The 20,807-nt window shown below is 48.0% G+C and overlaps 1 protein-coding gene across 1 annotated transcript in view; it reads right to left on the reverse strand.

Annotated features, from left to right (window-relative positions):
- The window catches only part of PLXND1 (plexin D1), a 225,249-nt gene extending 207,329 nt beyond the window's left edge, over positions 1-17,920 (reverse strand). The window contains 4 exon segments of the mRNA XM_056804691.1: positions 16,188-16,268; positions 16,270-16,647; positions 16,649-17,352; positions 17,355-17,920. Coding sequence (XP_056660669.1) covers positions 16,188-16,268; positions 16,270-16,647; positions 16,649-17,352; positions 17,355-17,586 — 1,395 coding nt within the window. The 5' untranslated portion in view covers positions 17,587-17,920.
- Positions 17,921-20,807: the final 2,887 nt, after the last annotated feature.

Raw genomic sequence — 20,807 nt, forward strand, 5'->3', positions numbered from 1 at the left:
CCCGCTGCATCCCAAGTCACTGTCATTCATCCTGACTTTTGTCCTGCCACTAAACTTTGATGACTCTGAGAGAGCGAGTGAGGCTGATGACTTTGATTAACTCTCCCTCACTTAAATCCAAGCCACGAAAAGTCAAGACATCACCCTGTGATGTCATGAGTTCTCTTAAGAAATGGTGGACACAGGGCAGATAAGTGGTTGAGTGGATAGAGAGCCAGACCTAGAGACAGAAGGTCCTGGGTGCATATCTGCTCTCCAAAACTTCCTAGCTATGTGACCCATTGTCTGGCTCTTACCGTTCTTCTGCCTTGGAACCAAAACACGGTATTGATTCTAAGATGGAAGGTAAGAGTTTAAAAAGTGAAGGACAAACAACAATCAGTACAAGAGAAGTAATCAAGGTAGCTTGCCAGGGCTACACTTGGAAGGAGGGGACACAAGAGATATTTGGCTATAAGAGGGAGAAAGATGGAGGAGTATGGCACCCCAGTCATGCTGCAGGGGAAAGAACACAGGCCTGAAGGTTGAAAGGCTTGGGTTCCAAACCATTCTCTGTGATCAGTAGGACCCTGAACAAACAAGTTCTGTCCCTGAGCCTCAGCCCTCTCATTTACAAAATGTAAGGGCTGGACTAAGAGAACTAAAAAAGTCCCGTCTAATTCTGAAGACTCTAGGAAACTATGATTCTTTAAGAGGCAGTGCGATACAGTGGCTCAACCTCAGAAGTCCTGAGTAAGAATCCTGCCTCAGACACTTATTAGCTGTGGCCACAGCCAAATCACTTCTTTCCAAGTCTCAGATTCCTGATATGTTGAAATAGTTAAGAGCTATGCAGGAACCTTACTTTTGACTAACAATCTATTCTTAATTAACCAGATTACTTAATTAGCTCTTAATTAACTATTTCACTGTGAAATGACAGCCTCAAAGAACTATGAGGAAAGTAGGCAGCAAACTTTAACATGTTCTAGGCATGTATTATTATTATTATATGATTTTCCTCCAGTAAAGCTCCTCCACGCTTGGATATCCTGCCTAGTCAGGACTCTGCAGGCCCTTGTATGGGAATAACAGAGCACTCTTTCTGATCACCTCAACAGAAAAGGCCAAAGTCTTTGGGAAAGGGATGTGGTCCACCAGGTTGTGCCTTACTGACGCCATGTTATTTTATCATTTTAGATTCTTCTGGATATTTTTCCTGCATTTTCTCCTCCTCCCCTCATAACAATCACACTACCTCTCATTGTAGAAATAGAGAAATTTGCTCAAGATCACTCAGCTATAATTCAGGGCTCCACACTCCCAGCCTGCTTCTTCCCAGTGGACAGCACATTCGCAGGGAGGATGATGTAATGTGACTAGTGGAAAATCACCTGGTGATAACGGCAAAGGATGAAAGGCTAATAGATCCGAAGAAGGGATTTCAGTTCCTCTAGTTCATTTTTCTCATTTTACAAGTAAGTAAACTGAGGCCAAAGGAAGACAAGTGATTTGCCCAATATCCCACAGGAAAGGAAAAGGTTCCAGGAGACTGATCTTAGAAACACAGACAACACTCAAGGAATAATAGCCTGGGCTCTGATCCCATCCATGGAAGGAAGTGAAGGGTTTTCTTCCCCCAACAACTCCTTTGCACATAGGGAAGGGAAGTGAGTTTTCCCTGCTATACTTCATCTCTTCTTCCTGCTAATATATATGTGGCTCTAACCGGAGTAATTCCATAGCACCTTTAGCTGCTCCAGGAATCCAGGTTTCAGTTGCCCTCGACATTGTCCATTGGCCCTAGAATACTGGTTATCTTGGGGTACCTTAAAGACACCCTGAATTCCTAGAATTCCTTGCCAAATCAGAGAGGAGATTTAAGGGGTCTAGAGGGTAGCTGTAACAGCTAGAAGGAGCCTAGTTTAGTGTGTATGTTCACGTGTATCTGGCATGTGTACATATGTGCATGCATGTGTTGAAAGTGAACAGGTGTGTGTAGGTGTGTGAATATTTGAATTAGAGCATAGAGTTGGTGGAATAATATGTGTGCTTGTGTGTAAGTGTGGGAACAGGAGCATATGTCTGTGAAGGCGTTATTCAAAGTATGTGTCTATACATTTTACATCCTGTGATCATGAGTCTTCTGAGATCCTGGCATGCCGTGACTCATAGCCGCCTGGCATTGCTGAAAGAATGCTGCCATTCGAAAGAGGGGCTCCTAAAGCAGGGAGCCACTTGGGCTCACTGAGAGGGTGACCTGCCGTCCTTCTCCTGACCAGCTCTGTGCCCAGTTCACTTGCCCATCCGAATGTCCATTCTAGATGATCTCAGATGAATCCCAGCTGTAGGGGAGCAGGTAGAGAAGTCCATTATGGGATATTACCAATGACAGAGAGAGATGGTGGTATTGATTGGACCTGGGATTCCCCAGAGGAGAGGATTATATCCACCACTGAAGTTTCACACCTTCTTGTGCAAGCATTGGGACAAGGATTTATCCAGAGCAAGACTTCGACCGAGCACTCCTAGCTTTGAGGCCAGATCGCTAGCTACTCCCCCATACTGCCTCTCTGAAATTATCCAGGACATGCATGACAGAAGAAGGATGCAGGACTTGATTGTGGAAGAGGGAAGAGGGATAACTAATGGGCGGCCCAAGTACAGCACTAGTACACGCAAAATATTATAAGAATGAGGAAGAGAAAGAAGGATCTCCAACACATTGGGTGGCAAGAAATGGACAAGATTAACTCAAGACAGGGGCAGCTAGGTGGCTCAGTGATAGAGTGGAAGGCCTGGAGATGGGAAGTCCTAGGTTCAAATCTGGCCTTATATACTTCCTAGCTATGTGACCCTGCACAAGCTACTTGACCCCCATTGCCTAGCCCTTATCGCTCTTCTGCCTTGGAACCAATGGTCAGTATCGATTCTAAAACAGAAGGTAAGGGGTTAGGAGGGGGAAAAAAGGATTAAATCAAGACAAGAACATGTGGTGGGATTTCAAGCTATAATGGAAGAAGGCATATTGACAATGTTGCATGCATAGATCCATCAAGGTATTGAAATACACAGAGTATCATAGTGCTTTCAGATTTGCAAAGAGCATTAAATCTGTTTTTTTTTCATTTAATCTTCCCCACAATCCCATGAGGTAGGTGCTACTATTAAACTCATTTTACAGATGAGGAAACTGAATCTGAGAGTTTAAGTGATTGACTGGTCCAGGGTCAAGCATTGAGGAACTATCTGAGGGAGGATTTGAACTCAGGTCTTCTTGACTTCAAGTCTAACACTGTACCACCCAGCTAGCTGGCTAGTTTACAGATAAAGAAACTGAATTCCATGGAAGTTAAAAGATTCACCCAAGGTCCCATAGGTAGGGGTAGGATTTGAAACCAAGTGATCTGACTCCATGGCCAGTTCTCTATCTAGAACACCATCCTACCTCCTCATATTAATATCAATAGTAGGAAGAGTATGAATGGACCAGAGAGCTATCTGAAACAGCAGACTACTGAATCAGACCGAGGGGCACTCTCCCTTGCCCTGGCACATCGGGAACTAGGTACATCACCGACTAATAGAAAAGAGAAGGGAAATCCTGCATTTGAGCCTCTGGTCTTTTGGCAAATCGAGGCATCCCAAGAAGCCAATTTGTCTCTATTCCAGCTACCCAAAGGCCCAGTTGCTAGAGGAAAGGTAAGAGGTTCTCCCCCTGAGGACCTGTTTTATGGAGAGAATATAAATGAAAAAGAAAACAAATTCTCCAGTTACATCTCAGCAGCATCCCAGGCTGCCCGGAACCCGGGACTTCGGACAGATCCATCTCCATTCAGTGCGGCTCATTCCCAGATGAAGGAGATGTTCTCCAACGTTCTGTTTAAAGGTCTGGTTGGGCAGTGGGAGGGGGAGAGAAAGGAAGGGGAAGCGCCAACAGAACTGTTAAGCAGATGTGAGTTATTAATACGGCTCTTTCGGCACCAAAAGTCAATAAATCCTCTAAGTCTCCCTCCCGGTGCTTCAGCATAAGGAGGAAGGCCCTCCATCCACCAAGCAAGGAAGGTGTTACTCCCTACAGAGAAGGAGCTAGAGGACGTCAAGGAACCATGGCAAGAGAGCTGGAGATGGGCTTGTAGTCAGGGGCTTTGCTTTGAATTCTGACACTTAATCTGTATAAAATGGGGCGATTTGCTCGGCTCATGTTTCTTCATTAGTAAATTAGGCAGATTGGTCTCACCCACAAGGAAAGTCCCTCCCAACTCCAAACCTATGATCTGTTGACTGGTAAGCCATTCAATTCATCCAGTATTTATTGGGTACCTACTATGCGCCTAGTATCCCTACCAGACACCAGGAACAAAAATGTTTGCCCCAAGTCGTGACTCCAAGGGCCGTTTACTCTAATCGGGGGAAGAGATCTGCAAGGTCCTATTTGAGGGTCAAGCTGAAAGAAGGGAGGAAGGGGCAAGCTGAATAGAAGAGGTGAATTTCACGTGTGGCCTGGATGAATAAATGAGATTCGTATAAGCATCAGGAGGAGGGAAGCCCCTACTAGGTATGGGGTGCTGTGGAACTGGGAAGGGGATGGCATCCTGCCTTGTTTAGGTCACTGCTGTGAATTCACATTTAATACTCTTATATCGTTCATTATGAGCCAAGAGGCAGTGGGGAGGCTGACCTTGGATCCTCTGCACCCCAGGCAGCTCTCCAAGATAGGGGGGACAGAGCAAGTGCACAGGCAGAGGGGGCTTCCTCACCAGCAAGTGTCCTTTATTGGTGAAATCACACACACCCCTCCCTCTCCATCCCCCACCCCCCTGCGGAAAAAGTAGTCTTTTCCCATTTACAGAGCAGGAAAAGGGGAGGTCATTTCTGTTTTCATATTAAAAGAACAAAGAAAGCCCAGAAAGGCTAAGTGATTTGCTCTAGGTCACACAGGAAATAAAAGACAGAAGTGGGGAGTTAAACCCAAGTCCCTTGGTTTCTAAATCTAATGTTCTTCCCACTTACACCAAACTTTAGTGTTCCTGTTATAGGAGTCTCCTGATGGGAGCCTTCTCTTCGTTGCTTCAAAAGCTCAGCCCTTTTTAGTTTTCCTTCTCTATTTCAGTCTCTCTGTGACTGTCTCTGTCTCTTTGTATCTTTTTCCAAATCTGGCTCTCCTCTCCTCTTCTCTCTCTGTCTCCTTCTGTCTGTCTGTCTGTCTGTCTGTCTGTCTGTCTGTCTGTCTGTCTCTCTCTTCTCCAATCCTTGAATAAGTCACATACATTCAGCGAGATAGCAAGCCAAAGGTTAAAAGATTCAGGACTCCAGGGCTCTCCCTTTGAGTTCTACCACTGGTCCTGCTCACCTCCATCAGCTCTTTTCTACCTTCCTGAGAAAAAAGATGGCTCGGTGGCACAGTGGATAAGGCATGGGACCAGGAGTTACAAAGACCTGGGTTCCTATCCTGCCTTTGACATTTACTGGCTGAGATGACCCTAGGTAAGTCACTTAACCTCTCTGTCCTCTGCTTTCTCCTCTGTAGGATGAGGATGAGGATGACAAAACTCTTATTACTTATCTCCTAAGATTAGTATGATGCTCAAATGAGGTGATGCATGGGCAGGGCTTTGCCAGCCTTAAAGCACCATGTGTCAGTTTTTTGCTATATTAATAACAGCTTGCATTCATCTAATATTTTATGGTATAGATCTTACCTCATTTAATCCACACATCACCCTAGGAAGTAAATGTTATTATTATCTCATTTTATAGCTGAGTAAACTGAGGTAGAAGTTAAGAGATTTGACCAAGGTCACACAGTTAATAGTATCTGAGGTCAGATATGACCCTGGCTTTATCTGACTCTAGACCCAGCATTCAATTCACTGGGACCCCTACATGCTGCAGGAATAAACAGTTGCAATAGTATGCGGTTGGCTGACTGGGCGGTACCTTTGTGGCTCAGGACATGGAGTCAAAAACCCCTGGGCACATCAGCAGCACCCAATAAATACGGAATGAATTGAAGTGATTTGAATTGCCCAGGTAGCACAGAATCCGTAGATTTAGTCCTGAAAGGGGCCTCAGCAGTCTTTAAATTCAATCTTTTTTAAAAAGATTTTTTTTGAAAACTGTATCCTGATAGAATCGTCTTCCTTTGTAATCATCCATATCTTATTTTATGTATTTGGAAACCCAATTCTGAACAGCCCATACAGAGGCCTCACTAGACTGCCAGCAGGGTTCATGACACCAACAAAGTTAAGAACCTGAAAATTAGACAGGTCAAGTCGGAGATTTTTAGAATTCAGGATCTAGAAGGAACCCTAGGAATCTTGCCCACCCCCATCAATTTACAGAGGGGGAAACTGAGGCTATAGGCAGGAGGAAGATGGCGAGGAGAATGCAGTATGTCAGTGGCTGAATACCCAGGATGCCCAAATCCTAGGCTGGTACTCTCTCCACTACTTGCTGCTGCCAGCGAACAGTAATTCATTCCTCTCTAAGGAGGACACCCTTTGCTGGGGCTCAGTGAGCCATGCAGGAAATAAAAGGGTCATTCCTTTTCAGTCAAGTGTGCTCCCTGAACCTTATAAAAATCACACCGGAGATGGCTGCTGGGGTGTTGTTTTTATTCCCACTCAGCACTTTTTGCCCCTTTGAAGACAAGGCAATATTCTAAACATCTTTGGGTACCCCAGAGCTTATCGTACATAACTCAATTTATCAAGAACCCAAGCACAGGCTAAGTCCTGGGAGCCAGAGAAGAAGGGGTGGAATGTCTATCTTCACGGAGTTTAAAATCTCACTGAGATGACCACACACACACACACACACACACACACACACACACACACACACACACACACACACCAAAAGGGGCTGGGTGTATTCTCCCAGAGGGCAGAACGGGGACAGCCAATGGGCAAAAATTGCAGAGGGGCCAATTCCAAACTAGATCAGGGGAAACGTCTTCAATCAGAACCCCAGAAAAATGAAGAGGCTACGTTGGGAGGAAGTGGGCTCCTCATGACGAGAGGTCTTCCACGCAAGGCTGAATACCTCTCAGAGAGTGTTGCTGAGGGGATTAAGTACAGTGTGGCCTGATTGACTAGTGGATGAGGCCCCTTGAAGCTGACAGACTCTAAGAATATTAGAGAGAAAGGAAAATGGGAACTAAGATGTTTAGGAGGAAGAGCGGAGCCAGATCACAGGAAAACCATCATTAATGGGTTTTGTTTTTCTGGTTTTCTCAGTGGGGGAGGGATGGGGGTGGGAAGGAGACAGTTTGAGCTGGGGGAGGGAGGTGCAGAGGAGAAAGCCATGCTGATCACTTTGGGACATTATGCCACAAACAATAGGGAACCACTACAGGTTTCGAAATAGATGATAATAAAATGGAGTTTTCAGAAGATGCTGTGAAGTTCCTGAGTTAATTAACAAGTTTTATTAAGCCTCCAGGGTAAACGACACTCTATGCTGGACATAGAACCCTACTAGATCACATTTCCATGGTGTTTTCTAGTGTCTGGGTGCTTTTAGTGCAACAGCTCTATGAGACAGGTAGCGTATGTATTATTTTCTCCATTTTACAAATAAGGAAACTGAGGCTCAGAAAAATAATTTTCTCAAGTTCATACAGATAATAAATAGCAGAGCCAGAGCATGAACTCAGGTCATATACTTTCAAGGCCAGTGATCTATCTATCCAGTATCTATAGCACAGTTCTCTACCTAGAAAAGAATTAGAAGATATTGTTCACATCAGCCCCAGCTTGGGATGGAAATGGAGAGACAGAATGCTATTACAGAGAAGAGGCAGAATAGTGAGAACCTCAGGCTAGAAATAAGAAAGTTGGACTCTAATCACAGCTCTACAACTAACTAGGTGACCCTGACCTCAGTTTCCCCATCTATAAAATGAGGAGGTTATTCCAAATCATGTCTAGATTCCTTCTAGCTCTTAATACCCCCCAAAAACAATGATCAACCAAACTGGCAGGACATCATCTTGTGCCTTATTAAATACACTTTCAAATATTTGAGATTTCTGAATCAAAATCTGATTTCCCTGAATTGTTCCCCTTCCATCCATGGTGAAAGGCCCTCACAGTCCATTTCCCAAGTGAGTAAAAGATGCGTCATATCCCCAAACGACAGAACTTTTGCTTTAGGAACATTTTGCTATTGGCTCTGAGCTATCATTTCAAAATCCAAGTGTCCAACAGACTGGGACTGTTTATATAAAGCTGCCCATGTGGCGTATTTGGGTTAACAAGCCTTTATCATACAAACCACTGTTGGCCATCAAATCCTGAAACCACAAAGCACTGTGTTGAAACAAGAGTTAGAGCTGGCACTGAAGCTATGGGGCTGGGAAACACAGTTACTTTGCAAGCTCCATCATTATCCCTTGTCATTTACTCAGCAGAGACTCCTCAAAGGGTGGGATTATGTTTGGCACTCTCTCTCTCTCTCTCTTTCTCTCTCTCTCTCTCTCTCTCTCTCTCTCTCTCTCTCTCTCTCTCTCTCTCTCTCTCTCCTGGTCTGTATCTTTCTATCTTTCTCTGCCACTGTCTCTCTCCCCAACTCTTTCTGTCTCTGTCTAATCTCCATCTTTCTATCTCTGCTTTTGTCTGTCTTTTTTGTCTCTTTCCATCGTTCTGTCTCTATCTCTCTATTTCTCCCTCTGCCTCCAGAACTCTCTTTTTCTTTGTCTCTGTCCTTCTCCATCTGTCTCTATATATTTCTGTCTATATCTCTCTCTGCTTCTGTCTCTTTCTTTGCATCTTTCTGTCTTTCTCTGTCTCTCTATTCCTCTACCTCTGTCTCTCTCCATCTCTTTTTCCTTGTATCTCTATTTCTCTTTCTGCCTCTACCTCTCTTTTTTATCTCAATCCTTCTCTGTCTCTCCATCTTTCTGTCTCTACCCCTCTGCCTCTGTTTCTATCTCTGTCTCTCTCTGTCTCTTTCTTTGTCTCCCTCCATCTCTTTCTGTCTTTATCTCCCAGTCTATTTCTCTTTTTCCATTTTCTAAACTCTATTCAGACTCCTTTTCTCCAACACTGACCACCATTCATTGGTTACCAATACTCATAATGAATCCCAACACCATCAGTACCACAACTGGAAAAAAACCAACCCAACGTCCCAATTACCTCTAGGTCTGGTACTAGAGTGGCTTCCCAGTTGACCTTTTACTATCTCTAGTCCACTTAAGTGCTTTGTAGTCTACAAGATAACTCCTCTGCCTGGCTGAAGAACTTTCAATGGTTTCCTCTGGCCTACAAGATAAATTCAGCACAGGATCACAGATATATGGAGTTAGGAGAGACCTTATTGTTGTTGTTCAGTCATTTTTCTGTTGTGTCCAGTTCTTCATGATCCCATTTGGGGTTTTTTTTTGTATTTTTTTTTATTTTACAAATATACTAGAGTGGTTTGCCATTGCCTTCTCTAGCTCATTTTTACAGAGAAGAGAACTGAGGCAAGCAGAGTTAATTGGCTTTCCCAGGTTCCACAGCTGGTAACTATCAGATTTGAATTTAAAATTGAGTCTTCCTAACTCCAGGCCTTGCACTCTATCCACTCTGCCATCTAGCTGCCCTCAAAGAGACTTTGGGTATCATATAACCCATTTTACAAATGAGGAAACTAAGACCCATAAATTTAAAAGAATTTGTGAAGTTCTCACAGGCAATTTCTATGGAAAAAGCAGAAGAGTTAACGTCCAAAGACCTGAGTTCAAGTCCTCATTTTGCCACTTACTAGCCAAATGACCACGTTATAAGCAACTTCATCTCTATGAGCCTCAATTTCTTCATATGTAAAATTGCAGTGATGCTTCCATTAAATACCTCCTGGAGTCCTTAAGAAGAAAGTGTTTTCCAAACTACAAAGGGCTAAGCAGATGTGAGCTGTTTATGAGGGTTTCTGGTGCTTTTTACCATCCTGTTCTAATTGAGAAGGAGCACACGTTGGCCTTACTCCATGGCCCAAAGTAATCGACATCTGATTTTATACAGAGAGGCCAGGGTAGGGGCACAAATGTCCCAGCTCTGACGTTAGGGCCTTTGGGCAAGCTCCTGCCTTTCTCTGGGTCTCAGGTTCTCATCGTGTCAAATGAGGTTCTTCTGACTTTGACCCTCTAGGATCCTAGAAGATCCCAAACCTTTTTCTTGACCACAAACAATATCTACCCAGCATCCTTTGCAAGCCTCACTAAGAGTGGAGAGGCTAAATGTCCGACCGGTCACGTGATGATGAATTGGGGGCCACAGGAAGTCCCAAAGACCATTTCCTAAGTGAGAGAGACGTTTCAATATGTGTTGGCAGGAGTACCCACACCCATGAGATCACAGCCCCCTGAGGTGGTACGGTATTAAAAAAGTACAGAATTATAGAAAACAGAAGGCAGCTTGGCAAAGTCCACAGAATACTTGGGGGGCTGGAGGGGGCCTTTGTTCGAGACCTGGATCTACCCTTTGTACCTTTGGGAGCTTAAGCAATGGCATAACCTCTCTGGGCTCAAATTTCTCATTCTGTCTTGGAACGGATACTTAATATTGATTTTAAGTGTTATTATAGACTTAAAGTACAGAACGATATATAAATTAAAATATATAAAAAGAAATAAAAATACATACAAGTTATTTAAGTCTATCAGAAGATTGGTTTTAGAATCTAGTCTTCTTTTCTTGAGATCCCGTCCAGTTCTAGAGCTACCATTGTCTAAAAAAAGGAAGCAACTTAGAATTTGAATTCCCTCCCCCGAAATGCTGCAAAATGCTCTGAAACAGCAAACAGAAGCTTGGGACCCACAAAACAACTGCAAACACCCGGATTCTCTAAGGGCAACACAGACGGGCCTTCGGCATAACTTAACCCCCAAAGTGGCTGCCTCTCTGCTAATCTGTTCTCCTGCTGTAGTTTAAGATCCATTCAAATATTTCATTGTCTCCAAGGTGGGAAAATGATGCTAAAGACTGCGGGTTTGAGAAATACGGCACTGCAGACCAGTCCTGGGACCTCGAAATAAAACACGGCTTGTTAACTTCCTGGCAAACGCAATGGTTCAAAAAGAGAAAATCGGGCAGATTTTCTTCCAAATTAACACAAGGGGGTGGGGGTGGGGGGGCTGTTTCCAGTGGTGTATCCCAGTAACATTTCCAAAAGATTAGAATTTTTATAGGGTGTCTAACGCCCTCCAAGGACAGCTTACAGCTATTGCAACCTACAGATGTTTGAGATTGCCCTCTCTGCTTCCTCTCCATACCCCCCACTCCCCAGTAAAGATTCTTCAAGGATTGCCCCCTCCCCCAAAGCCTTACTTTCTATCTCAGTAACAACTCTAAGACAGAAGGGCAAGGGCTAGGCAACTGGGGTCAAGTGACTTACCCAGGGTCACACAGCTAGGAAGTATCTGAGGTCACACTTGACTCCAGGTCTGGCTCTCTGTCCATTTTGCCACCTAACTGCCCTCCCTTCAAGGATTTTGACTGTACTAAGCAGATAAAATAGTTGGTGGATGATGGACTTGGACTCAGAGAAGATGCCATGTCTGGGTTTGAATCCTCCCACTGACAGTTTTTTACTAAATATGAGCAAATTATTGAACCTCTCAGACCCTCAGTTTTCACATCTGTAAAATGAGTATAACAATACCATAGTGCCTACCTCATAGGGTGGTTGTGAGGACTATAAAGAAGATATTATATATCAAATGCAATAGATGTCAATTATTATCTTGGAATAGACCCAGATGTAGCTGGGTGCTCCAGTGGATAGAGCCTTGGGGCTGAAATCAGAAAGACTCGTCTTCCTTAATCCAAATCTGGCCTCAGACACTTACTAGACGTGTGACCCTGGGCAAGTCATTTAACCCTGTTGGCCTCAGTTTCCTTATCTGTCAAATGAGCATGAGAAAGTTATGGCACACCACTCCGGTACCTTTGCCAAGAAACTCCAAATGGAATCAGGAAGACTTGGACATGACTGAAACAACTGAATGACAATAGATAGAAACAGATCCAGGCACCAAGCCTGTTAATTCACTAGTATATGGAACTCCCAGAGGAGGAAACTACCCCAGCTATGCAGGGTGACATCTTCTCTGAAACTAGTTTTATTAATAATAATAACAACAACTACCATATAACACCTACTATGTGCCAGGCACTGTGTCAAGTACTTTACATATATGATCTCATTTTATCCTCACAGTAACTCTGGGAGGTGCTGCTATTATCCCCACTTTTAAAGATGAGAAAACTAAGACAAATGGGTTAAGGTACTTGGGCTGGTCATATAGTTAGTGTCTGAGGTTGGATTTGAACTCGGGTCTTTCTGACTCAAGGCCATGTGCTGCTCAATTTTAAGTAACATGTCCAGAGTTATATGGTCAGTGTGTGTTCAGAGCAGGGACTTGAACATGGATATGTGTGTATATGCATATATATGTACATACACACATATATTATATTATAAATATTATTTTAAATTTTATTATAATATAAATTTTGTGTGTATATTATATTAATTATGTTTTATTGTAATATAAATTATAAATATGTGTGTATTATATTATATATATGTACACATATTGTAAATATGTATATGTATGCATATATATACACATATATATACACACACACAAAATAAATGCATTGAAGGCAATAAGTGAAGATGAAGATGGAGGGTATTCCAGCATTCAAAATAAAACCCAAAGCACCCAGGATAATGGATAAAAGGAGTCAGGAGGGTAATAACAGAGATGGGGGATAAGCAATGGAAGCCCAAGTATTGCATTGGTACCCTTGAAATATGATAAAAGGTAGTAGAAGGAAGACCTCCATCTACCACATTGGATGGAAAGAGATGGACAAAAAATACGCAAAATGAAAAGGGAAGGTAGGATTTCAAGGTTCACTGGGAGAGGGAGTATGGATGCTATTGAGATCAAAGATAAATTGAGGTGTTGAAATATTATGGAGACTTCAGAGATGGCCTCTGTAAATCTTAGCTTGGCCATTTTAAAACTAAGGAAACTGAGGCCCAGGAAAATTAAATGGCATGTTCAGGGTCACAAAGATAGCAAGAGACAAGGTAAAATTTGAACCCAAGTCCTTTAATTCCAGAGTCAGTGCTCTTTCCACTGGGCCACTCTGTTTTCTCATATTAATATCGATAGATTCATGTAACTATGGGGGAATGTTCTAAATTAATTAAATAAACTTTTAAAATAGATATTAATATCAATAGTGGGAAGAGTGGTTATCAATTAATAAACATGTTGTAAATGCCTACTATGTGCCAGGCACTGTGCTAAGCACTTGAAATCCAAAAAGGGACAAAAGACAGTCCTTGCCCTCAAGGAGCTTACCATCTAATGGAGGAGACAGCATGCAAACAAATATGTACCAACAAACTTTATACAGGATTAACAGGAAATAAGAGGGGAGGCACTGGGATTCAGAGGCATTGAGAAAGGCTTCCTGGAGAAGGTAAGATTTGAATTGAGGCTTAAAGGAAGCCGGGGGAGACTGTAGGTGGAGATGAGGAGGGAGAGCATTCTAGGCATGGGAGGGACAGCCAGAAAAAATCCCCCGAGCTGAGGGATGGCGAATTTTGTTCCTGGAATAGCCAGGATGCCAGTGTCACTGGAATGATAAGTATGTGTTGGGAAGCAAAGTGTAAGACTGGGAAGACAGGAGGGGGCTTGATTGGGAAGGACTTTAAATGACAAAGAGAAGATTTTGTATTTGATCCCAGAGAAATAGGCAGATACTCAGACCAATGGACTGTTGCCTTAGGCTGAGGGGACCCAATCCAAAACTTCTGGGCTATTTTTGTCTGCAAAATGCAAGAAAATTAAAGGAAAGATCACATCGGATTGGAGTCTATTTATTCTCCTGTACAAGGGAACTTGGGAGTCTCAGGGAGGCCCAACAAGGGTCCCTGAGACTTCTTGTTGCAGCACGAGGCAAAATTTGGGTTCTAATGGAAGACAGAGACAAACTGAGATAGATAAATAATTGTTCGCTTCTAAATAGTCCTTGTACACACAAAACCGTACTTGAATCTAGTCATTCTCCGCTCAATTAGGAGGAGTCCAGGACCCAGTGCCCCACTGTTAGCATTTTCTAGGCAAGAGACAGTGGTGTGATGCTATAAAGACCCCAAACTCCCACCACAGACCAGAAACTAAAAAGCCACAACCCTGTTGGCTCCTGGATATCCTGGCTCTGGTGCCAGCCAGGCAGCTGGTCCCATTTGTTGGTGCCGAGATGGCACTGCTGAAGGAGATCACAGACAGAAAGAGGGAAAAGGCAGGTCTTTGAACAGCTGAGGACCTTCACCATGCCCAGAAAACTTCCTGGCCTTCCCCAGGGGCAGAAGGTCAGCCAGAGCCCCCCATCTGTCACACAACCCTACAGAGCGAGCCAGATACACTGGCACGTTCCCGTCTCTCCTTAGGGAAAAAGTAGGTGGGATAATCAGTCTCTCCAGCAAGTTGATGCCCCTTCCTCTAAGGAAGAAGGATCTTCCTGTCTCTTCCTGGCCTGCAAAGGTCAAAAGGCAGATCTGTTCCCCTTCTCCTGGAATCTGCAAGGCAAGGCCATTTGGAGTCTCTCTGTAGCCTCACCCCTTGCTGTCCTCTCACGTCTCGGCACGGCATGGCCCTGCCCAGGGAGCCTGGGGAACAGCTGGGATAGCCCTGGCACCCTCCAAAGCTCCTGTCCTTCCCAACCCCCTCCAAGCAAAGGGCAGCCATGCAGAAGGGCCTTGAGTCACCATCGGTCACTGGGGCCCAGGAACGTGGGAATGAAGATGATTCCCGAAGGAAGGGGGCGGGGGAAACCACTGAGTGCTTGGCTCCCTGCTAAGCCAAAGAGAAGTCTGAGTAACTCCCAACCAGAACAAAAGTTTACACACACACATGCAGCCTCTTCTCCTTCCTCCCAGGGTGCTGACTGGCACTGGGCTTCATGAGACCTGGCCACGGGGCAGGTGATGAGGGAGGGCTGGACCGCAGGAGGGCACCCACTGAACCAGCATCTCTAGCATCAGCCTTTGTGGTTTGCAGAGGGCATTTAGCAATGCAGGCCCTCTGTTGCCTGTAACATGGGCTGAGGAGGGGCTAGACTAGGGCAGAGGTCTCAAACTCAAACAGAACCTGCCCAAGGAGCCCTGCAGCCACACATTAACTTAGAAAACCACACAGGGTTCTGCCCCCAGCTTTTTAATTTATTTTGTTCAGTGCTTCCCATTCGCTTTAAATCTGGTTCCGGGGCTCTGGGAATGCTGGGTTCCGGGTTTGACACCTCTGTTCTAGAACATTCAGAGATTAAGTCATTTGCCCAGTGTCACACAAGTCCTACGAATTAGAGGCAACACTTGAACTCAGATCTTCTTCTTAGCTTTGAGGGCGGCTCTCTAATCACCGCACCATGCTGTCTCTCATTTTTAGGGAGAGGAGAATTCTCCGGCAATGTGAGGAGCAAGAGACAAAGGGTTAAGGAGGCAGGAAAGGTCAAGGACGGGGTGGGGAACCCGAAATCCTCCCAGGTTGACGGGGAGCCTGGAGGAGTACAGACGCTTCACAGCTGGGACTTATCTACTCCACAAACCCAGAGAAGCCAGCAGCCCCAGGTCACTGACCCTGCCTAACTTCCAAGAGGGAGAGAGAGCCAGTCGGAGCCTCGGAAAGCTCCTGGGACTCCTTACCATTCAGACAGGAAGAAGAGCCACTCTAGGCACCCTTGGCAGACCCCAAGGGGGCAGAGAGGTGCAGGGCTGGTTCTGAGGGCTTTAGCCGCAGGCCGGGGCCAACTCTCGGGAAGAGGGGCAGCGGCAAGCTCCTCTGGTTGACTGAAAAGTTTTTTCCTAAACGCCAGCCAGGAATGGAATGAATGTGCAGGGAGTCCTGCCCTGAGGAACGACCAGCAGTTCTATAGGGCCTGGACCGTCAGCGGAAGAAGAGCAAAGTAACTAGAATCAGGGTTCTGGGGTGAGCAGGGGCAGGTGGGGAAAAGGGGAGGAAGCTCTTCCCCAGGATTTCTATAGCTACCCGAAAGCCGGGAAAGAGCCTGAAGAGGGAGAACGATGGGGATAGGAATAGGATCCCCCGCCCCCAGCTCCAAACGTACACCTGTCCTCTCCCAGTCTAAATGCTGACTCACCCTCTCCCTCTTGCTCCCCGCTCCCAGCCCGCCGCATACCTGGATGTTCCTTTTCTTCTCGCAAGCCGGCCCGGTGCCCTGGACTACGCTCTCCAGGACCGCGACCACATCGGGCGAGGGGGTCCACGAAGCACGCGTTCCGAGCAGCCCGGATCGCGCCCTCGATGTCTCTAAAGCGGAACACACAGAGGGCAGATTGCGCGCGTGTCGTGGCTGCCCCGGTGCCGCCCGGTGCCGCCCGCTCAAACACCCCGAACAGCAGGTCCTCCGGCCGGCTCGGCCCCGGCGCCGCCGGAAACACGGACACCAGACGGTTGAAGACTTCGCCGCCCGCCTGCCCTCCGCAGTGCAACTTCAGCTGGATGTAGGACTCGGTGAGCTTCTTGGTCTCCGCGGCCGCCCCGCCAGGGCCCCCGGCCGGTCCCCAGCCCAGGCAGATGCGGGCCAGCAGACTGTGAGACTGGCTCTCCTTGTCTCCAGCTTTGGCCTCGCTGTTTAGGGGCCAGGTAGGCGTAGGCGGGATTTGCGGGCATCTGGGGTCCGTCGCGTCCGTGGGGTGTCTCTGGGGCGCCGCTGCTGCCCGGGTGCAGGAAGGCGCGGACGAAGCCCAGTTTGTGCTGAGCCTTGACCCCCTGCTTGATCTTGAGGATGTTGTCGTCGGAGGGGTTAAGGTCAAAGGTGAAGAGCTTGGCCAGGTCGCCACGCGTGTCCAGGGAGCGGATGGCGATCTCAGGGGTATTCTCAAAGCGGTGGTCCTCCAGGCTTTGGTTGGGGGGGAAGAACTGGCTCCCGAGGCCTGTGTAGGTGGCTCCCACCAGCAGCCTGGTTCCCCCAGGACTGGCACCTCCGAGGACCCCCGACGGCGGCTCCAGCACCAAGCCCACTGTGGAGGCATTGGGGTGGTTGGCCGCTACGTTGAGCATGCTGGGGAAGACTGCCACCGGCTCGGCGCCGTCCGCCGTCGGGGGGAAGCTCACAGCCACCGCCGAGATGTTGCCCAGGCGCCTCAGCTGGCAGAAGCCCTGGTAGACGGAGCCGCAGACCACCACCAAGCCCTGTCCAGGGTCCAGCTGGAGGATTTTGTTGTAGTTGTTGGTCAGCATCTTGGGGTGCTCGCAGGAGGCCTGGGGTAGCTGCGGGGCGTGGCACAAGGGGTTGTCCCGCACCGGCCCCACAGCCTCCTCTACCTCCAGACTCAAGTTGGACCCGACAGCTGGTAGAGCCTGTTCACTGCCGCCAGGTACACCTTCCCGCCGGGGCCGTCCAAGGCGAAGTTGTTGGTCGGGGTGGGCGAGGGGAATCGCCTCTGGATCTCCAGCGCGGAGCTCCCCGCCAGCAGTGGCGTCAGCAGCAGCAGCAGTAGCGGCAGCGGCAGGGGGGTCGTCACCCCCAGGAGCCGGGGGCTACGGGCTGCGCCCCCCGTGGCAGGAGGAGCCATCCAGACGCCTCCTGAGCTGCAGCGCAGCCGAGTGCATTTGGAGCCGCCGGAGCGAGCAGCCGGAGAGCCGGGAGGGAGGGGCAGGGACTGGGGAGGGGGGCGGGCGAGTGGGGGGAGCTGGTGGGAAGTGGGGAGGGAGGGGGCACGCGATGCTAAACCTGTTTCCTGCGCGGCTCGAGCAGCTCTCGTGACGCCCGTCCGCAGCCCAAGTCCTGTCCGCCTCCTACTCCGGCCCCGCAGCCTGCCCTCCCTAGCCGGGGACTTTCACATCCGCGCGGCTGCTGCCTCGGAGCTTCCCAGCGGGGGAAGCAGGAGGAGGAGGAGGAGGAGGAGGAGGAGGAGAAGGAGGGCTTGGACTAGGAGGAGGAGAACTACGACGAGGAGGAGGAGGAGGAGGAAGGGCTAACGCCGCTGACCAACCCGCTCCCCGCCTCTCTCCTCCCCTCTCCCATCCCCTTTTCTCCTCTGCTCCTTCCCTCCCCCTTTCTCTTTACCCATTTTATTTCTCCCTCTTATTTAGGGGCTGGTCATGTGAATATGATTAAGTTGGAGGAGGCTTTGCTTCCCCCCCCCCCACTCTCCCCCCCTTTCCCCTTCCAGATTCTCAGGCAAAAGTCTCCTTTTCCGAGCCAGCTGGGAGAAGCCCGGGGTTGTGGCCCGGGCAGCCCCTCGCGGTCACAAACACACCACCCGATGTCCTAGATCTCTCCCTCTCCCAGGGGAGAACAACGCGGGCGGCCCCTTCCCATGCTGCGAGGCAGAAGAACAACGTGCCCAGTTGCCCCCCCCCCCCCCCCCAGCTCCGCTGCCCGTGAGATGGAGGAAGCCAAAGAACATCACACACACTCACACACACTCACAATCTGCGGGGCCAGCCAAACTGTCCCGCGCCCCTCTCCCCTTCCCCGTTCTCCCCATCCCATCCGGGCTGGCTGGCTCTCCCGGGCTCAGCCCGAGTCAAAATAAGTTAACTGTCAGTCCCTCGGAGAAGCTGCCCTCCCTTCCCATAAAAGGGGTTTTACAAGGAGGGGAAAAACAAAGGGACGAGGATGGGCTGTCTGGCCCTCGGGGGTCAAATAGATAAATCACGAATAAATTGAGAGGGGGAAATATTTCAAGCATGTTAGGGGGCGAGAGAGAGCACGAAGCTTCCTAGGAATCAGTCACTGGCACCAGCAATAGCCCTTAATTATACTCGGAGAGGACTAGGGGGAGGGGGAGGCGGCGGTAATGGACTGACCCGGTGTGGCTCGACTTGTTTCCACTTGAGACAAAAAAACGCCCAGTGTACATTAGCTGGAGAGCCTGGCTGCCCGGGGGGCTCTCTGTGAAGGGCCCCCCTCCTCAAAGGGGAGGAAGATCGCCTGGGGGCTTGCCACCTGCTCAGGGGCCGGCTCCTTTCCTAGGGAACTCTAAGGGCGCTGGAGGCCCTCTCTTCCCACTCCCGTTTCTTCCTCCACTTGAAGATGAAGCGGACACCTTTGGGCTGGTCACTCCTTAGTTTCCTACTGTAATAACAGCCAGATTCGAACCTCTGGTTTAGGGACTCTTGAGAATGTTAAAGGGGAAGAGAGATCTTTGACCACGTGAAAAAAAAAAAGGGCCAATGTCAAGGTCAACAGCAGAATTTTAGGAGAAAGAATACAGGGCCAAGAACCAAGACATGTGAGTTCTCTTCTCATCTTGGTGATGGACGGACTTGCTGGGCCTTAATTTATCCATCTGAAAAAAAAAACAAAAACCGAGAGGCAGGACTTCTCGAATCCTTCCGTCTCTGATATTCTGTAATGGCCGGACATCTTTTGTTCTACCAAGTCTGACTTTCCGGGTTCAAACATCCTAGATTCTAGATTCCAAACCCCTCCCCGAGTCTCTGTTTCCAATCTCTTCCACGTCTGATTTTCTACATTCTAGCATTCTGGGTCCCCAAATCTGCCAGCTCTGCTAATCTAGGCTATGCTCCCAATCTAACTATCATTCTAGATAGTCCCCTCCAGATCCGATGTTCTAGGACTCTTCTAGTTCTCCTCTTCTCTCATTGGGTTACTTATCTCCTACCCAGGAATTGGCTACCCAAGCCTTTTTATTTATTTCCAAATGGGGTTTGGGCTGGTGTGAGGTTCATATTTTCCAGAAATCAATTCTTTTCCACGCTCACTCCCTCTAAGGGAAGGGCACAGGGGTCTGTGTATCTGCGGCAGCCGATAGGGCAAACAGGACTTGGATTTAATCTCTCTCAGACAGTGCTTACTATTATTTTGGCTCAGGAAGGAAAACAAAGGCCTAAAAAACCTCACACACCTCCGGCTGGGAACAAGGGCCCCTGGACACCAGCCCCTCACCCTCTCCTTCCTGTTGGCGGCTGCGGAGGAGGCTAGTTTGCTGATAAACTACTTTCTTAAATGTCTCACTTCTAGCCCCCTCCCAAGGCAAGAAGGGCTTTGATGGCTCCCCAACGCGTTCATAACGCCAATGGTTTCTTTCACCAGGAAATATGAGCAGCGGCTGAGAACCATGTCGGGCTGCAGCAGCTCATCCCTGTCAGCTCTCAGGATCAAGGCCCTGTGAGAGCCGAGAACACAGAGCAATTTATGTCCCTGCTTTTATCTCCGGGGTAGGATGTGGGATAGGAGTTCTCCAGCACATGTGGAAAACAGGCCCGTTTGATTCGGCAAGCCCCAAAATAAATAAGCCAGAGGACGACAGTTCGCAAGGGACGGGAAAGGGGGCCATTTTCCTATGTAACAGGTCACTGGGAGACAAGGAAGCAGCATAAGATCCTGCTTGAAGGGAATTATTTTCTCCTCTTGTTCTTCCTTGGCTCTCTCTCTCTCCCTCTCTCTCTCTCTCTCTCTCTCTCTCTCTCTCTCTCTCTCTCTCTCTCTCTCTCTCCTCTCTCCCTCCCTCCCCTCTCTCTCCCCCCCCCTCTCTCTCTCCCTCCCTCCCTTTCTTTCCCCCCCTCTCTCTCCCTCCTTCTCCTCTCTCCCTCCTCTCCTCTCTCCCCTTCTTCCCCCCCTCTCTCCCTCTCTCTTCTCCCCCTCTCTCCTCTCTCTCCTCTCTCTCCCTCCCTCTCTCTCCTCTCCCTCCCTTTCTTTCCCCCCTCTCTCCCTCTCTCTCTCTCCCTCCCTCTCTCTCCCCCCCTCTCCCCTCTCTCTTTCTCTCTCCTCTCTCTGTCTCTGTCTCTCCCTTTCTTCCCCCTCTCTCCCCTCTCTCCCTCTCCT

This window comes from Monodelphis domestica, chromosome 7 (genome assembly GCF_027887165.1).
Source record: "Monodelphis domestica isolate mMonDom1 chromosome 7, mMonDom1.pri, whole genome shotgun sequence".
Classification (NCBI taxonomy): domain Eukaryota; kingdom Metazoa; phylum Chordata; class Mammalia; order Didelphimorphia; family Didelphidae; genus Monodelphis; species Monodelphis domestica.